Here is a 20,923-nt window from a genome sequence, read left to right as displayed (position 1 = left end):
AAAATTAGAAAGACAAGTCCTTCCCCTGTGACAAAAACTCTTTGATTGTCCTTACTGGAATAGCAAATTAAATTCACCATCTTCTGTTTCCTTGGCCTCAAGCCAAGCTCCCTCACAGAATACTCACCATGTAAGCCATTGGAATACTAATTTTTCTGGCATCAGAACTGCACTGCTGAATTCACTCATGTTCATGTTCCTTCGTTCATAAATTTCAAGCATCCTCTTTTGATTGAATCAACACTGAATACAAACTCAAAACATTCTTCAACCAATTGTGTAATCTGACCCCTATGAGCAATCTTCAAAAAAACAAAGCAGCAATTTTCAGAAAGATAAATACTAACTAAATACCCCAGATGGCAGCATATATACAACTATCTGTAGGCAGCTTTTTGTTTTGTGCTTGTGCATAATGATATGTGTTATCAAGCTGGATCACTGGCAGCAAATGGGGGGGACTATCAAAATAACGCATAAAAATAGACCTTTGGGATACATACAACCAACAATTCAAGTTTATTTTACATATGCTTGAACATTTACACTGGCCAACTCTCATTGTTCAATACTGCACTTCCTCCTTGAGCCAGCAAATAATACACTGAGATGCCGACATCTTTGTGCACGCTATTCCAGTTGTCCTACAATTTACTGACATGAACTGAGGTTCACTCAGAAACTAAGACTAGAACTTATCAAATTCGAATCAAGGGCATCAGCCAAGCCTAGGATTCAGGTTTGTGATTATCTGGTTGGGCCCAAAGTGCCACAGCCCAAGCCACCAGGCCTTTCCTGGAAAGTCAGCTGATAAATACAGAATATAGGTCAAGGATTGACATTTTAGAAGAGATAAATGACTGAGCGTCACCTGTTGCTTGCCAGGAGTGGGTGTCAACAACGAAACAAGTTTTGTTTTCTTTCACTCCCAGCTTACATTCTATTACAGGTAGAGTACCTCAAATCCGGCAAACTCAGGACCGAGTCTGTGCCAGATTTCAGAACTTGCTGGTTTCCAGAGGAAAAAAAGCAGAATATCCTAATTCAAATCATAATACCTTAATTCAGTGAATAAGGGATACAAAAAAACCAACTGATATGATTGCAAAATACTTTAGGTTAATGACCATGTTGCTGCTAATATTAATTCACTTCTCACGCATTGGATTTAATAATTCTTTCATGCCTCCCCACTTCCCTACATCAGCGCACCTGTTTAAAATGAGAAAAGATCAAACTGAAATGTTAAAAATGCCCCGTGGTTGTAGCTGAAAACTAATTGTTTTTTTATTCATACAAAGTTGTACAGTACTCTTTAATAACTGTCTTTGAACTGACATGGGCCAGTTGCAATGAGGCAACCAGTGTCCATGGAACTTAAAGGCTTCTGGGAATCAAGTGCAATGTTAGAATTTAAGCTTGTGGTCTTCTATTTGAGTGGCATTAATGGCATCAAAACTCAATACAGGTAAAAGCAAAATACTGCGGATGCTGGAAATCTGAAACAAAAACAAAAACACTTGGAAAAACTCAGCAGGTCTGTCAGCATCTGCGGAAAGGAATACGGTTAACGTTTTGAATCTGAATGACTCATCAGAACAGGTACCCTGTACTGTAGCAAGAGGAGGCATATATCCTGATCCCAAGTACAATACATAGCTAAATATTCTACCTCACTGGATTCTGCGTGTCTCTTTTTCTTCCTGGATGTCTTCAATCACGCCTGCACTTGGTCGGGTGGGATCAAGGCTCGCTGGAGCGCGGGAAACATCAAGCACACAAAGCCAATCAGTACTGAGCAACTCCTCAGACTTGTGTGAGCTGGGTCAGGTGGGATCAAGATACGCTGGAGCGCAAGAAATGTCAGGCATGTGAAGTGGATCAGTACTTGGCAACACCCCAAACTTTTCCGACTCGGGTCCGGTGAGGTCAAGGTTCACTGGAGCGCAGGAAAAAATGTCCAGTTTTCGGACACCGCCAGTTTTTGTGTAGCTGGATTTTAGGTACTCAATAATAATAGTACTACAATACAAAAAAAACCGAATTAAGCAAAACACTCTTTACTTGTTTGAAAATTATTGCCTTGTTTCTGCTTTTTAGGCACAGTCACTACTTAAATGACAAATGAGGTGTATGGGGTGTCATAATTAAACTTAGGCCTTATCTGGCTGTTACTCACGGAAAGTGTAAATTTCAACTCCAGGCTCACATTGGTCCAGATTTTGCAGTGACAAAGGAACTGTGCTCGCCGTTCGCTGCACCGTTAGCTGCCCACTAAAGCTTTTGAGCAGAGACTTCCTGCCATTGGGCATTTGATCTAACGCAGCGCCCTCTACACATAGTGAGGCTTTTCGACCAGATTGAAGAATCCATGCTGAAACATGGGGCCTAATTTTAACTATGTAAGTGAATGGGTTTTGAATGAGTTAAGCTTTCTTCCAGGCTTTAAGCCAAGAAATATTAAAGTATGTATAGAAAACAAAATAAAGAATGAAAGTAAGATGGGAGTAAGAGAGGGATAAAAGAGACAGAAGGTTTTTAAAAAATGAAAAATCTCCTATACAAAATTATGAAGGAACAAAAATCCACATTTGGAAAAATAAATTTTCAATGCCATGGGAATAATTATGACTTACCAAATCATTAAAAATTTGCTTACACCTAAAAGCATCAGCCCTAACCTTTCTGTGTTTAATGGGTAACGAATGGATAAGTACCACAATTTCACACTCTTACATGGACTTCAATGCTGAGTCTATCGACACAATACTGGTGTCACACAGCCTGGAGAGGAACAAGGTGACACAGACAGCAATGTTCAGATGTTCTTGTTTCACTGTGTAGGTGTGCGCTCCAGAAGCTGTTGTCTGATTTACTCCATAATAAACAGAGAACATTGTTAGCCTCGCCTTCTTCTCAACATCAAATCCAGGTCAATATGAACATCAGTTATTTTGGGAAAAAAAGGAATTTGCTGCATTTATAATTTACATAAAATCATGAGATATTCAACCATACAGAATGGAATACGGATCTAAATGCCAATACTTTTACAAAATCTGAGTCAGATTTTAGCCAATGAAGGAGTTAAAGTACAGAACATACAACCTAAAGTAATAATTACATTGGGACTGTAAGTTCCCACAGATGTGTTTTTATCCAATTCCTTTCATTGTTTCTTTGTAACACAAAGACTACAATTCTGAAGCATGAAACACAGCTATCCCATAACGGCAACAGACAATGCATGCTTCTGCAAAATCCACCAACACATCATGTACAACTGCAGCAACGTAAACCAACATGTCAAGAAAAAAGTGAAATAACCCTTTGACTATTCTCTGAAATAGCCACACTAAAGTCATTCAGGCTGTTCCCTCCTAAATTTCCTTTTCCATCAATAAATTATGGATCAGAAGAGAGATTACATTTATAGAAATTACTTTTGCAAGAGTACCCTAAGTTAATGGCTGCTGCTGAATTTACAAGGTATTCAGACAGGGCAACTGAAATGAAAGCTCTGAAATAGTCTGTTTCCCATGTAAGCCCCAGGGAATTAAATCACACTTTCCCAGATTAGATTCCCCAGCTGGTATATGATACAGCAGAAATGCTCTGGTATTTTTAGCTGGTGCTTTCTCTCAAGTCCAGATCAGGCAAAAACAACCATGGTCATGTATTTCCATGTAATTCTTTTAAGAGGGACTGTCTGGTAACAGGAATAAAAACAACGTTTTTTATGAATTAATTCTGGATAATATTCATGAACGCAGTGGCTAGTGCAGGCAATCAGTATCTTTTACTACACTAACGTTCTTTGCCATAATGTGCAGTTGTTCATTTAAACCTGGGAGCGATCCTCATTATGCAATGTAAGTATATTCTCATCTGTTTCTTTATACGCAAGACAGCATTCAAAAGTGTTGTATAACTACCAGCATTGCTCAACTCCTGAACAAATGTAACAGTATAGCGTTCTGCCAACCAGCTACCCATTTGCAACTGCCACATGATATATTTAGTGTAAAGAGAAACAAAATAGCAGGGATGGTCAGCCATTAAACATGTGTGCCAATTCAGCAAAGCCATCTTTGAAATTCAACACTCAACCATCCTACACACGAAGCTCCACTGCATCATTCTGTAGAATAATCAATTTTTTTAGACTGTGCGGTATTCTACTCACATGCCACAGTAATACAAGCCTACTTAAATGAGAGGCACAGCAGCTGCCAGAATATAGAGCAGCTAAAAATAAAGCAATGACAGACTTAGTCTTTGCAGCGCAACAGTCACAAAGGAGCTGCTATTCGGTTTCTCCTCTGTCACTATGCAGGCGCACAAGCCCTCAGAAGCATCAATTAACAGTGAAATGATTTGCGAATAATACTTCCAATTGGATAACCTGTTTTAAATGCTTTAACCTAGGGCTAACTTTGAATCCAAATAAACAACTTTTTCTGTTTTACTTGTGCAAAATCAAAAAATGATCACATCAACACTGCTCTGAAATGTGTGGTAAGTACTCTTACTACTAGATTTGTGGCATTTTGATGCAGCATTTTATTTGGTTTTATTCTATAAATAATTTACAAATGGAACAGAGTGCACCTTTAAATAAGACTTTTTATTCCATTTGGGAACGATGTGACCAATCACCAAAACTTTCACTGAACATTTTAAAGTTAAAAGTATGTTATTTCTTTGTATTTTATAACTATTTACACTTTATATTGCATGGAAAAATGCAATTCTTTCAAATGAAAAGCTTTCAATCCATATAGAGAGCAAAGATGTGCAAGTTCAATAAATTAAGAAAAGTGCTTAGAAATATTTAGTAAAAATAATAAACCACCCTAAAAAAAGGACCAAAAATATATTATTTCCTACAAGATTCCTTAAGTGATTTTGTATTTTTAAATTTCTACCAATGTGGAAGATTTAAATTCACAAATGTTTATGTATTTTAATAAATGATTTTTGTATCAATAAAAGCTGTATTCAGCCAAATGTAAGAGATTGTAAGCTTCAGATCAACCAACTACTAAAATAAAATGTTCTTTTAAATAGAAGAAAAAATGCATAATTTTCATTGGTCATTTCTATGCCCCAGTGTGAACCTTTTTATTCCTAATACACAAATACTTAAATCAGCATTTGAAGTAGTTATTACACTACCATTCTTACTGTACATGAGATTACCCTATCGCAGGCTTATACCAATATCAATCTTGATTGCAATAGCCCCTAGAAATAAGAAAACTGAATAGATTACGATGTGCATTTGTGAATTACTGTACAATGCAGGAATTGTAAGAAGTCATTCATCTTTGCTCGATGAAAGGAGCTTGATGACAGTAGAGGATTGTTTCTGACTTACAGCAGCACAGGCGTGTAACATGCACCAATAACAACTGTTCCTTCAGGAACGCCACTGGGAATGAAGGCTACATCACATGACTGTCTAGTCCAGTAACCAGTCAAGCATAGTTAATTCCATCTGTGTCCACATGCCTTGACATTCCATTCACTGTCTCACAGAGTTTTCAATCATATCGGAGGCTTTGCCATTATGGAAATATATATATATATTTACACAAATATATATAGAAATATATACTTGTTCATCAACAAAACAAGGGACAATAGTAAGAAAAATCTAATTAAACACATGCAGAAACTAGTGAATATTTTATACAAATTGTAGAAACTCCAACAAATGTGCTTCAATCAACATATAAACGCACAAAAAGATTAGCCAAAACTGTGTTTTTCAATCCTTGCTACTTTGTTCTGTGAAACTACAGCACATTTTAAAACACAACCTCATGTCTGAGCACCATTTCATCATTAGCCAGAGTATAAAATTGTAGTATAAAATAATCCAGAGATTAGAAAGGCAGGTTCATCAATGTCAACACATCTTTGAAAATGTTTATCTTAATACTTACAATTTGAAATTATGTCAAATCAGAAGTGGAATGCAACCTATTGCAGCCAGTTTTAATTCAGCTAATAAAAATCGGTTGGTGGAAGATCTTATGAATCAAAGTCCTACATACTGCACAATGACTAGTCTCCTCTTTATTCCATGTTGTAGCTAGATCCTTGAGATCACAAAATAGTAAACATTGGTACAGCAATATTAAATATTAAAATACCCATGACAAAATTAATTTTGTGTGGGGAAATATCAAAATTAATCAAAATTTCAGATTTGATGCAGAGCATATGATTTGGCCAGATACACCACCTTGTAAAGTGTGCCAAAGGCTGTAATAAAGCTACACACACAGATGGAGACAGTTAGAAAACCAGAAATAAGCTGGCTTGCTCCCAGTGTTTCCTTGTTCTTAAATAATCCATAATGTAGAGGTGGGAGTCAATTGCAAGAAGTGAATCCTATTCACAGCAGGGATTATAACAGAAAGGTTGCACACAGCTGTTGCAAGCAGCTAAATAAATACATATACAGTATATATAAAATTATATATTTTATAAACTTTAGTAAGAAACTGAAAAAGGAAAATAAGTGAATAGGTTATCCTATGCAATCTTCTGCACTTTGTAATAGATGGATATAAGGTAACAGCGACTACCAGAAGACCTTCTCTCTCAATTGGAAGCAATGTGATGTAGGAATACAAAAAAAGGGGAAATATTCATGAAGCAAGATCCATCACTTGCCATTTTTGGGATAGATGTCGTCAGTTAATGGGTACTCTTTTAAAGAGCACTTTTGTTTGAACAGACAGTATTTACTCAGGCATCAATTTCCCACATATCCTATAGCGTTTGCATAATATAAACAATTAGATAATGGAATGTTTTGCTTACTGTTGGGTTGTTTCTATTAAATATTTGAGGATTCTTAGAACATTTACACTCAAATAAAATCAATTAGCAAATTCAGGGCTGGTGCACTGAAATGTCATTCAACTCCTGGTAATAGCTCCTGGTAATAGTATTGTACATTTGACAACTCTTCTTGCAGAACATATCTAGTTATGGACAATGGCATTATCAAGTTGAACATTTAGTGTCAAAAAAAAAATTTAGATTGATGAGACATAAAATCTATATAAACTGAGTAGTAAGACTCCTTGTTAAAGTCTATTTCCTTATCTATCCAGATTCAGCCATTCCCAAACTGTGAGCTGTACACATATAAAAGTAAAACAGATTCATAATAGGTTAGAGAATGCTATTCATAAAAAGATGTTCACCTCCATGTAATTATGCCTTGCATGAGAAAGAGAATGTTTACATATTTTGTAAGATATAAAAAGCTTTCAACACTCCAAAACCAAGATCTTTCTACTGAATCTTTTAAAATGTTTTTATAAATTCCTTTAGCAAATGTAGACCAATGTATAGGACAACTATCAGTGATTAAATTTAAAATGATGCAGCAATAATGTTGTGATGAAGATTAGCATACATACAATTTGCACATGGCATGCTATTTTATATTAAAAACTCATGTTTAAAAATGCCTTCCAAATAAACTAAATTAACAACTTTATTGGAATACCTGCAAAATTAAAAATTGTTTAATTTTCATCCTAAATTGTGTTCAGTACTGTAAGTGTGCTCCAGATTTTGAATTAAACATTTGTTTGAAAAACAAACAAATGCAATGCTTTCAAATTCAGAGGGCACTCAACATGTGTTAGCCACACTAAAAATAACATGCTCTGCTGGCTCATCCATAAGTCTGGCTTGCATATTTTTCAGACATTAGTTTCACAAGCATCACAACTGTCTTCAGGATAACTTATCTGTTAAACTCTGCTTCTTGAAAACCTTGTTGCTTCAAAAGATTTGCTAAGTACGTAAACTTATTCTATACAAAGTGGGATTCTTTAACCACTGCACAGTTCTTTTTTTACATGAACTTCATTGCAGGTAAAACAAAAATGAGAAAATGTACAATCACCATTTGTTTGGTAACTTCAGTAATCTGATGACCATAAAAAGGTGTGCTTCTGCACGCAAGATTAATTTTCCCTGTAAGTGTCTTATTTTCATAACTGCAGTTAGCATATGAGCTCAAGATTGATGCAAGCATGCACATTGTACCCTTTCCCTTCTTGCAAATACCTGGTTTATACCACAGCTGTGGATAATAACCAGAAATATTTTCCATATTTTCAAAGACATAACACCTGTGGTTACTGAAATGTTTTCCAACCAAACCCTCAGTCCCAGAAACTAACCACTTCCCTCCTTTACCCTTTTATTTTACCCATGTCACATAGCTAGTTTGCAATGCTTCTTGTGACTCGTTTATCCTTTAACACATTTTCTGCCATATTATCAAATTAAATAGGGCAGTACTAGCAGTATTGATAAGACTCTGTATTTCATAGCTAAATATAGGCCAAACAGGATTCAATGTGAATGCAAAGCAGCTAACACAGAGATTTAAAATATAAAGTTTCAACCAAGAAGTTTTAAAAAACTGACATCTATTTAAAGTTCAATACTTACTGGTCACAGATCCACAAAGCCAGATTTTTTTTTAAATTCAGAAAAATATCTAGTTATCTAATGGAATATATTGAAGGGCCCTCTACTTTTGCAATAATTGCTATAATAAATAAATGAGAATATTTAGAAGGCAGGCTTGCAATAGATATCAGCATAGTATAAAAAACAGTATATGAAAAATACTCCCAAACGTGATGTAACATATATCCCATTTAAGTCATTACTTTTCACAGCTACTACGCCAGGAGAGTCCAAATATTCTTTGTTACAACCCAATTTAATACATTGTTTAAAATATAATATTCACTTGGCTGTGCTGCTTATTTAAACTTTTAAAGAACATTCTTTAAAAAAATGGAGTTAGTCATCAATATTTTAACCTCCAACATAAATCTCTGTCATCTGAACCAGCTGTTGCAGTGTTCAGCACACACTGCTTTTTCTCACCACCAGGAAGAGATCATTATTCCTTGTTCATGTAGTGAATTCTGGGTTGGTTTCAATCCAGGCTGCTTGTGTTCTGTAGCATTTCTATAAAACTTTCCAGAGATTTCTGGCTCATAAAGAAGTAAATATGTGTTTTGTTTACGAGCCAAAGTCTCTGGAAAGTTTTATTGCACTGCTACAGGACACAAACTGGCTACAATTAGTTATTGAAATTTCCCAGAATGCATTACACAAAGGTGAAACAACAATGTCCCCCAGTGGTGAAACTATTCAATGTTACAAGTAGGCTGTCTATACAATAATTCTAAAGTTAGTACTGACATTTATGACCTTTAATGTATGATTCCTGTCAAAGCACATTCTATTTGAATTTTGCCTTTCAGAATTGTACAAAAGCTTAAGGATATATTAAATGGTTTCTCCATTGCAGTGAGATCCAGTCAATGAGCCTCATCAAGGGTTCTTCTATCGAATGTTGTGGAAGGTTCAAAAAAAAATGACCAAAGGAATATTTGTTTTTAAAAGGATATAGGTCTGCATTGTAATAGTACATAAAGAGTATATAAACACTATAAACATATAAAGGCTCAAGCAGCATACCAACTTGACCTAATAATGCAACTTTCTTGGAAAATGCAAATTTTAGAAAATGCAAATTGATGATTTCTTAACATAGTTTATAAATCTTTACAGCATGTTTCCAGTGATCAAATTATCTTATTTGGCAAGTGTTTATTCCTCAACTAATTTCATAAACATTGCATCAGGATGTTTTACTTTTGCAAGATTGTATTAGAACTTCTAAATATAAGTAATACAATTCCGATCTGTATTTTTATTAAATGTGTTCCTTTTTCTTTTAATCTCATTACTCCATGAGTCACTCTCGGGAAGTGTAGGAACAGACTGCACCCAAGTCTCTACCTAACTGCCCTTCAGCTAGCTGGTTTCACTGATGTTTTTCACTAAGTATTTGGAAAAACAGATAAGTGTCCATGCAAAACTTTACTGTGAAATATGATCCAGAGAAAATGTGGTCATGCTGATTCCCAGCCATTGTAGAAAAATGCTCACCAAAATTGCACTGGAAAGTTTTTTTTTGGCAGTGAACTTTCATCAGCAGACTATTACCTTCAGGTGTCTTTTGAAACCTAAACATAGATGCAGGAACTCCTGACTAGATCCACCTGCAGTAAAGAGGCATCAAAAACACCCAAACATATATTGAGACAAAAATAAGTGCTGAAGGTGAAAAATTCAGTCACGTATAAAATATGTAAAAACAGTGACTGAAATTATTTCACTTGTAGAAATTGTGCATTCCTCCACAATGTTTGGCTCCACACTATTTTGGAAGAACCACTACAAGGCTAATCAAAGGGCTTGGATTAAAGCAGTAGGGCTGTTAAACAAATTAAATTATTAAATATTTAGAGTTACGGTTGCAGTCAGTGTTAGCCCCAGAGGTAAGTCACTGGATAGTTTGCTAGCTAAGCAACAATCCTAAAAAAATCCACAACACAATTTTTGTGATACATTTATTTTTTTAAAAAAGGAACATTACAGATACAAGTATTTTACACTTATAATCATATACACTTATTAGCAGAAATAACAGGGTCAAAGGAAAAGCTGCCTTTAGGAGAATACTTTCAACAGGTTGTGTTTATTTATTAGCTCAATGTTGTAAAAGAAATCTATTGCTCAACAACTCTGAACTGATCAAGTTCAATATATAAATGAATTACTAAGTGCACCCACCCATATCCCTTCTTCTTGGAAAACACCAAGATACTATTACATCAGCAACAGCATTGCATTCTTAGCTACAGTCTTTTACCGAGGGATTTCTCTAAGGAAATTTTTCATAAGTCACCCAAATATATGAAAGACATAAAATGGCAATGAATTTATATAGAAAGGGCTGCACCTGCAGGTACTTTTTCCTTTTGCATCTGCTTTCTGAGCAGCTTTATAATACTGCTTGTATTCCACAGTTCCACCAGTGGCATGCATGATGCAAATATTTAAACTATGTTACAAATAGCTATAGGTTGAGCTTCTTCAAAAATCAGGAGTCCTACAGTGGGGAAGGGAACATAGATGAGAATAACTACAGAATAAAAGAAATGGCAACTCAGCAAAGCAAAATATAGCCAAATAGGATTATGCTGTACACTTAAATGATCATATTTAAAACTTGTTGGACTGCAGAAAATTTCAGGTCATGGCATGCAGCATTCAAGTAGCAACTATTACTCAGACAAGGCAATTTTTTCAATGTTAAACACATCATATGGGGTTAACTTCAATAAAGTCGAAAACAAAGAACTTTCTGACAATAGGAACTTTTGTTTAAATCTCAAATGGAACATTCATTTAACTTTTTCTGGGAAGTGTTCTATGTTGTTTGAACTGAAAATTTGAATAAAAGTAATTTATTTTCTTTATGGGCATTTCCAACTCAGCAAACTTCTGGTGTAACCCCAGCACATCTACTCTAATTAGCAAAATTACTTACATAAGATGTCAAGTCAGTTGGAGTTAAGTAATGCCATAAAACATCAGTAAAGTTGATGCCATTAAATTAATCTGAGGATACATACAAGAGAGAGCACATAAAATAATTTTCTTGCAATTCTTAAGCAACAGCATGGAAGTCTGAAAATCACAATAAAACTTCCTAAAAGAGTGCAGAAATTGTACCAAAGCTTAATGTATGGATTACATGTGGATTCCATACATGTGAAAAAGTAAATGATACATTAATTGTCAAGCATGGAATATTAGGTGTTCTAGTAAGCAATTGCAAATATGTGCAGTATGCTCCTCTCTGTACTCCAGATATACTATGCCTTCATACATTGTTTTTTGCTAGTTCCAAGAGAAATTAATTGTCTTTCTAATCAACTGATCCATAATATGTTCCAATGAACCCAAGTATTATATAGTATTCTGTTTGTGAACTTTGAGTTTTGACGTTTACATTCCATTGCTTTAGAACTGGAGTGTGCATCAATATTAATTCCTCTATTTTACAATGGCAAACAACATGTAACGTGGATACAGCTAGTCCATCCTTGGCAACATCTAAAAATATTATCTTCTACTCTTAAATCAAGTCAGACCTAAAACACTTCAGATCTAAAAGTCTGCTTCTCCACTGAATTGGTGTGAAACTCTTCATAAAATGTCAAAAGTATATATTTTTTTAAAAATCACAACAACTTGATATATATCCAGATACTGTCTAGCTTTCTCTCTGTACTATCATCCACTCTTTACTGTTCATCTTCCACTTCTCCCGCAAGCCCTGCAATTGCCTATTCTGATGATTGCTTTTATTAATTGTTTTTGTATCATGGGTCATTTAAAAAAATTTAAGACTTTGTAATACACTTGCACATACCGACACAGTACATTCTATTAAATATACAAATTTCATTGCACAAATATTGGGCCAACTTTTTTAACTCAGTACTCCTTCAGGTATTTTTCTATTAGACCCCATCTTTTTAGATATATAAATTCAAAGCAAGTAATAATTTTATTACCTCTCTACAGTATTTGTTTGATGCTTCACTAAGTTTATGGTGTGTAATATATGCTTTGTTCTTTGAAGTACTGGGCTCATCATTTGAAATACTACAGAATTTCTGTTTACCATGATAAATGTGAAACAGAACAGCAAATGGATAAACATACATCAGCACAAAAATATTCTTGGTTCAAACTAAAACACAAAACTAATGCATCATTTCAAATTTTAAGAGAATTACTATCCAAATCTTCAAGCGTCCAGTTTCTGGTTAAACATGATCATATTTCTATTTAAATCTATCAGAATAGTCAAGAATATATTAAATATGATGTAAAACCAGGGCATTAGAAAGCTGAAAAGATCCATTTCAAATGATGTGTATATCAAAATGAAAATTTCAGCTTTAGTATTGGTGGTGGAGAAAGTGGACAAGTAACACCCTCTATGGATCTGCTCTACATCCAATTATTCTTAGAAAATTTGAAAAACTAACTTAAATATGGTCATTAGTTGGTAAATTATTTCAGTTATATTGTTGCTTAAAACCTTACTGGAACTTATTACCTAGACCATATTGTGAGAACATGTAATTTGGCAGAGGCCAAGATCAAGGCTATAAGCAAAATGTCTTATCAAACATCAACAATAACTATTAAAAATCCTTGTAATTAAAATATAAAAATAACTCCCAACTTTGTACCTTCAGAATCAAAACCTACTGATGAAGAACAGCTGTGTAAACAAACTGGTCTGGAGCTATAAATCTTGAGTGCACAAGCCCTCGATTAAAGATCAAATAGGGTTCAGTTATTCTTTGAAAACAGTATCAGCTATCACATTAAGGAACTTAATTTTGTGCTGTTAATCATTTATGGAATATATGCAGCTTAGCAGCAATAAGGAACTATTAATACCAATGTGAAATTGCCAGGTTACAGTACAAGGGTTTTGATAATTTACGGATAAAACATTTACAGTGGGTTTGATTAAAAAATCCAACAGCACATTTCAGCTCTCATCACATTTCCCTAATCCTTCAATTAAAAGTGATACATTTGACTGTTAGCTTTGGAATATGTTCTAAAGATGCAAAAAGGTTGTGATTCAAAACAAACATAAAAATATCACACTGCATCTCCAGTTAATTAAGTCTACTTTCACACCAACTTCCTCTTTAATTTTCACCATTAACCTTTCAAAAGTGAGAAATGAGTACTTCAAATATTTCAATGTTCAGGGAAAGTGCATTTTTCAGATATAAAAACTCAATTGTGCACACTAAGAAAACATTAACTGTAGCAGTCCAGTTGCAGTATCCACTGCATTAAGTTTTTTTTAATATGTACTTTGTGGAAACATACCTTGTGATTAGACATTAGGACAAACTACCAGAAGTGTAAGCCTTGCAAATGTGTAAAAGGCAAGGAAATAGTATTCATTTTTATATCTGAAGAATGTTTTTTAACATGAATAAATATTGAACTGCTGGTTTTAAAGTGCATATGATCTGAAGAGATAAATTTAAAAAGCATTTTATTCAGAATAAGAATTTGCTGCGTAGAATGCAGGATACAGTTCCCTGTACCAGCACCACAGCCCTTGCTTTCTTTATTAGCTCAAAGTGTAACAGCTGTTTTTTGGTCTGACATCTGTGTTCAAACTTGTTGCAATTACCTGGACCACTACAGTTAACTAACTGCCATTGATTTCACACAGTAACATTCAATCACTTTAAAGTGCCTTTAATCTCAGAACAATTATTTCATATTTTGTTTCAGTGGAACTCGTCAGGTTTTAGACCATTAAAAAAAAGTGAATGGAAAAACCTGAATCAGCAGGTTTTTGAAGATAAGCATTCAGGTGATTTATAAAAATGTGGGCTCTTTGCCAAGACAAATATTGCGATGATAGTATTTATTTAATTAGAAGAAAGACATCTCTGACAGAGATTGTAGTAATGTAACTTTTAAAGCAATAAAGCAAACATTTTCTCACAGGTATCCACATCCAATTTGTTCACATTTCTTACAATCTGTAAAGAAATTGACTAGTCAGGGAGCTTATTCATTGAATTTATTACAATTTATTCAGCTCCAAGGCACATTACAGTCTTCTGTTACTACAGAAATGTATAAAGAACAAACAGAGCAGTTTTGTCATATACAGTACAGCATTTTGCTCTACTATTTAAAGCATTCGTGCATCCATAAAGCAAAAAAAAGTTATAAAAAATTCAGATCACTGAATCATAAAATGAAATATTTTGCCCTTGGAAACTAATAAAAAGAACCCCTCACCTTTTTTTAAAAAAAGTCACTTTATAGGAGACTATCCCCAGGGCTCGTAACATAACTAACTGTAACCATTCTTTGTAACAATTTGTTTGCATTTCTGCAGACGTCAACACTGGCCTTGGCAATTCAGCGAAGTGCATACATTTACAAAAACACACCAGCAGCGTTAATTGCTAAGTGCTATGATTTTGTACCTAGCCAACACACTGCCATCAATAAGTGAAAACAGTATTAAGCAATAATATCTGATATTCTTTAAACAAAACCAGGTTCATCCTTCAAATGAAGAAGATTACATACCTTGTTTCAAAATATAGAAACATACGACGGAAATGAAAAATGTCTATACATAAGACTAACTTTTTAGTTCTTATTCACATTTTACTTCAATTACTGAAGTTTAAAAATTACGGGTCTCTTTCTTTTTTGACCTTAACGTCCCCTGCTAAGATTGTAGCAATCTCTCCTTGCATGAATGCCCAAGGGACGTTTGAACCTACTAAAGGGCATTTTTCTCCACTGGGGCAATAAACTTCTCCATTCGCCCCCTGAGCCTTGATGCTCTCCCGAGAGCATGGGAAACAGAATTTATGATTGGGCACTGATGGACATTGCACAAAGTGAGTATCCTCCAAACGTTCATGACAAATGGTGCAGCACAGGGGCCCGTTGTTGGCCATCGGTGAGTCTGGAATGTTTGGGGGGTGAACGGGGTCTATGCTGGGATTGGGATGGTTGTTAGGAGGGGCCACGGACAGAGCAGCATCCCCGTTCCTGGACACCATGCGGCGCTGGCCGCCCCCTGAGGCCGGGGAGACCGGACTGTTGCTGTTCCTCCTGGTGCTGGTACTCGTGGTCGAATGTACGGAATTGTTGCTGTCCTTTGGCGAGTGGGCATTTCCAAGGGTGTCAGCCACGGACATGAGGGCGGCCATGGGGGACTGCCCATTTTGGGTGCTGCATTCGGGGGGGGTGGTCCGGTTAGGTGGCAGAGCGGATCCCCCGTGCGCCACGCCGCCTGATCCAAAGCTGCCAGATGCCGCCATAGTGAGCTTTAAGGCTTCGTTCTGGTTGGACAGCCACTGCTGCTGCCGCTCTTCCAGCTTCACGCTGCCTGTTTCCGAGTCGGGCTCGGGAGACGCTTTCCGCTTGCGCATCCCAGTTCTGGAGCTGTTAGGCGGGGGCCGAGGCATGTTGCACAGAGCGGTGGGTAAGATGGGGCAATTGGCGTCTATATGGGGCTGGGGCAACATGTCGGCCCCCACTACCTCCTTGAAGAAACGTACCGACTCGGGCAGCAGGTCACCCAGGAGGCGCCAGTCCCCCGAGCCATGTTTCTTCTCGTACTCTAAGTACTTAAAACCGGACGATAGGCCTCTGCTGAAATCCTTCATACAGTCCTGGTACATCTGCTTGGCTACGCCGGAGGCGCTGGAGAAGACATTGGCCGAGCCGCTCGGATACTCGATGAAGATCTTCAGCTCGAAGTCCATGCCGGGCTTAGAAACGGCATCGAAGGCGAAGACCCGGCCCAGCAGAGAGTGATCCTTCTTGAAGCGTACATCAAAAGGGTTGCAGTTGGACAGGGTGAGAAGTGTCTCCCGCACGATTTTGGGCTTGTTGGCCCAGTCCTCGGAGCGGTTTCTCAAGCTCTCGCCCAGCTCGGCCAGGGTCTCGGCGTTTCGCTGTTTCTCCTTCAGTTCCCTCTCCTGGTCGCTGCTGGACACCGATCCCGGCCGTTTGTTTACATCGCTCAGGACTTGGCTGCTGACCGTCACCGATGTCCCAGCCAGGCTGCTGGATGGAGACGGCCGGCCAAGCATCCCGTGCGGGGCCAGAGCTCCTGCAGACGGACCGTTTAAGGTGGTCTGAGGCAGCAGGTTGGGCGGCACTGTGACCGGGCCCGGGGGCACGATGCCGTGATTTCTCCGTGATGAATTAGGACTCTGTCGGTTCAGTTCTGGCGGGATGTCTTCGGGTTTAGGGAATCCATTGGGTCCGTTCAGGCCATTGGGAAGCCTGCCAGCGTGGGCGAGGCTCGGGTACTCGAAGCGAGGTCTCTCGCTCAGGGAATAGCGATCGAGAGGCGGCTGCGGTGCCTTGGACGAGCCGTCGACGTGGTTGAGCTGCTGAGCTGCCTCTTTGCTGCTGCCCAAGGACTGCACTTTGACAGGAGGCGGCCCCGGCGAGCGGCCCTCCTGGAAGCCGTGAGCCCGCTTCAGCTGCCGCGCCGTCTCGATGACAAACTCGATGCGATCGGCCCCTTCGTAGTTGACGCAGCCCCGGCACACGGGCTCGGTAAAATCCCAGATCATGGCCCACGGCATGCGGGGAAGATCGCAGAGGTAACACGACTGTCTCCGGGACGAAGACACCTGGGCAGCGGACATGATGTGAAAGCTGTGGGGATTGAGTGTATATTGTGGGTTTCTCCGCGGTGGCCCTTCCTTGTGGTGTTATGGCCGGGCCCGGGCTCCCTTGCTTTCTTTGCCTTTCTCCTGCTCTTCTGTCTGCTTTCTCTTCTCCTCCTGCTCGCGCCACCCAGCTCCTCCGAACACCACGTGACGTCAGCCGCCGTTCTGCAGCCCGCAAGAAGGCTAATGCGCAGACGCACCATTCCCTCCCCCTCCACAGCATGTGGCTCTGCAAGGCCGAATACATTTCGGTATGAACACAAGCATCCAAGTCTCACTCTCCCCCTCCCCCTCCACTAACTTAGACGAATCATCATGAACATTATTTACTCGAATATACCAAGCAATTTCTCACGCGGTAGTAGTGGAATAGTAACGTGTTATGGGTCCTGGCCCAAAAATGTTTCAAAGATGAATACTAGAAACTTCCCATTTTAACAATTCAGTTACCAGAGTACATTATGGGAGTTTATACAACTAAAAATAACTATAAAATAGTTCAGTTGTAATTCTAAACAGGCAAAAGGACAAAAGTTTTACTTAAAGACAAAGACACCAATTAGTATATGCATTTTAAATCCCAGGCTTCAATTAAACTACGAAATTCCAGCACCCCAGTCAGGGCCGAATAGAACTGAAATAACATTTCTTTTGCTGAGCAATTGGCCTCTTTAACTGCAACATGAGGCAAGTATTAGAATGACGAGAAACAAAACTGCGATAAGAGGATCTCCTTTAACCGTCATAAAGGCTCAACACTTATGATAATAGAAAGTAGTTACTGTATAAAATGTATATTTAAATTGTGGGTGTTAAATCAGACTAGGTTTTCCCCCGCCTCTCAGCTGCAGCTCCAATCCCGCCCCATGACGTCAGGGCCTGTTCTATTTCAGTTCCCTTCAGAATGTCGCAACTCCCCATCGTTTTGCACCAAGTCACTCAGAGCGAGCTACTAATTCTGTACTGAAGCAGCTCATCTGTTTGTAGACTCCCGCTTTATTCGTAGAAATCTATTCATTACAAGACATATTTTTAAGATCATCCCCAAATTAATACAAAGTTCTTAGTACTACAATCTCATCATTTTGGAACTAAATGAACTCCAACCGATTTGAGTAGTGTCGGCGAGGCTTGATGGGAAAAATGGTTAAAACGAGTCATCGTCACGTCAGAAAAGTATTAAATCATTTCATAGGCTTAAAAACTCGCTAAATATATAGCCAAATAATTATGCAACTTCCACCCACATCTAACCAACCTAGTGTCAGTTTCCTGTTGTGCAATTTGCTATGTGTAAACGGCAATCTAAAACGATAAGCTCTCTCCCAATGAACGCTTCTATTTACTTTTTATGAAAGTAGGTGCCCGATGGTGCGTGCCCTGAGGTGAGGGAGGTGCTGCTTGTTTTTCCAGTATGGTTTAATCATTAATATGGATGTGGGCCATCAACTTCGGAGGCTACGTCAGCACTATGAAATAAATATAACCGTTTGGTTACTGTTTAATAAATGTAAAATTTAACGCAACTTGTAATGGCTATAATATAGGAATATAAAAATGAACAGAAACAATGCCAGTTGGAAAATTTTATCTTAAAAATTGTATCTAATTTCCCCTTACCGTATTTCAATTCCATGAACACTGAAATCGAGCCATACTTGACCAACATACTATGCTGTAGATTGCATTCAACTTTTTCATTTAAAATAATTCCAAAAGTAAAACTACTTTCTGTAGCGCTTCTAAAGTCAAACTTAAATCCCAATACACCCCTTTCCAATCGGGCTCCACATAAAATAAGAAATGATCCGTGTAGCACCCACTCATACCCATCCTGGTGACCCTCGATATTTTAACCGGAGTAAATACAACTTCACCAGATAAGGACTTAATCGCTAAAAACTGACAAAACGGCAAAGTTTTTGAAAATATTACAACAGTGCGGTTTTGAGCATAGCTGTACAATTGAAATTCGGACTCTGAAAACGACCCATCAATATTTCACAGGAATATACAAAACATAGTTTCAATATTTGCGAGCATCATACAGTTCTACATTGATTTAAAGGGGTCTAACAAGTTGAGGAGAATTGTTTGTCCTCTATTCTGAATAAAAAACAAGCATGTTTCTCAGGCCTGAAACAACATCACAAAAATGAAAAGCCCACCTTGCAGGGTCTTGTCTCGACAGCATATTGAGTGGATCATTCGACGTATTTATCGCTTTTCCAATTTTATGTGCCTACTTTTTTTTAAACACACTGCAATTCACGATGCAGAATTAGAATTCCACATAATTGAAAACGGGGCAGAGTTACGACATATAAGTCATTGTTGCGGCTGAACTTTTGGCATGAGATATTCCAGAGATTAAATTTACCTAGAACCATTCCATTCCCGCCCCCCACGAGAGGATGGAGCAATAACGTGCATTTACCCATTATCATTTATTTGGGGAAAAAATGATGTTATGACCTAATTTAAACAGTAAATCAATGTTTTAAAGTAATACATGTTATTTTGGGCTGTTCGCTCACAATTCTTAAGGATTGATCATCCAGAGAATGCTACCGAGGCATAACACTGGGTTTTCTATGTCATACCTATTTACGATCATTGTTACTGGACCACAGAACCCTTTTAAGCCACCTTGTTCAACGCTGACAATGCGACGCGGAACGAAAACTAGGGAAGCATTTGCACAATCCCTACTTTAGTAGAATTAGTAAATGCCAAGACTAATAGTTAATAATTATTTACATAAACATTTTTAAAATGTCCTATGTAGTGCAACAGATAAAGGCTTTAAAACTAATACATATGGGAAGATAAATGAAAGAAAGGAATGCAATTAGCCTTGAAAAAATGAAATGTCCACCTATGTTAACCCCAAAAATGTTTTTAAAGTTGTTTTGTGGCTACAGCAGGATCTATTTTTAATCATACAGTCAGCAGGATTTTGGCAGATATATTGAAAATCCCCTTAGCAGCTGTAGATAATTTAATCCACAGGTCAAATTAAAACGTGTAGTTCATCTCAAATTGGAAAGTTTGATGTAATGATACAATAGAGCATAGGAAAATTTTGTTTCTGTTACTTAATGTAAAGACAAAAGTGCATTTTAAAACCATTTTTGACTTTGAATCAGACACTAGGTGCATAGTAGTTAGGACATTGGGCACAAAGTACATTAAGAAACTGTCGGAACTGGTTTCAAATTCTTCCCAGTCAGCTGCAACGGGAAGTTTTCTCATTATGCAAGTAGCAAAGTCCTAATTTAAAATGAGTTAGATTAATCTAAACCCCATTCTTAATGTGCAACAGGCAACAGACTCAGCACTAAATTGGCACAATACTGTGTTATTCATCTGTGCATATGGGACTATTTTCCTATTATGTGTCCATCATGGAATGCCTCTGTTTAAAGTAATAGTTATTATTTACTGGTCCAGAGACTACAGAAAAACACTAATCAATTAGAACGATTGCTTAAGTCACAGAGAACCAATAGTTTTTTCGATGGTCCCAAAATACATTAATTTTCTATGAAGTTAAAGTTAAAACATCCAGCTAGCTCCTTAACTTAGCATTGCAGTATCTTTTGTTTTAGGTACAGACAACTTGCACATTAATTCTTCCTTCTTACAAGGGGTTTTCAAGGTGATCACCTATGTAAAAAGCTAGTGTTATTAATTAAGATACTCCCCACATTTGTAACAAACTTTATAAATAA

At 37.4% G+C, this 20,923-nt stretch overlaps 2 protein-coding genes across 2 annotated transcripts in view; both read right to left on the bottom strand.

Moving 5' to 3' along the window:
- kiaa0586 (KIAA0586 ortholog) overlaps window positions 1-20,923 on the bottom strand; it is a 657,376-nt gene that overhangs the window by 442,866 nt on the left and 193,587 nt on the right. The gene's annotated exons all lie outside the window — the stretch shown is intronic.
- irf2bpl (interferon regulatory factor 2 binding protein-like) lies at window positions 14,541-17,699 on the bottom strand. Its single transcript, XM_078562709.1, has one exon. It carries the CDS (start codon window positions 17,163-17,165, stop codon window positions 15,183-15,185), a length of 1,983 nt encoding a protein of 660 aa, XP_078418835.1. The 5' UTR covers window positions 17,166-17,699; the 3' UTR covers window positions 14,541-15,182.

The sequence above is a fragment of the Cetorhinus maximus genome, chromosome 18 (assembly GCF_964194155.1).
Source record: "Cetorhinus maximus chromosome 18, sCetMax3.hap1.1, whole genome shotgun sequence".
Classification (NCBI taxonomy): Eukaryota; Metazoa; Chordata; class Chondrichthyes; order Lamniformes; family Cetorhinidae; genus Cetorhinus; species Cetorhinus maximus.
This window is presented reverse-complemented; position numbering and strand designations above follow the sequence as displayed.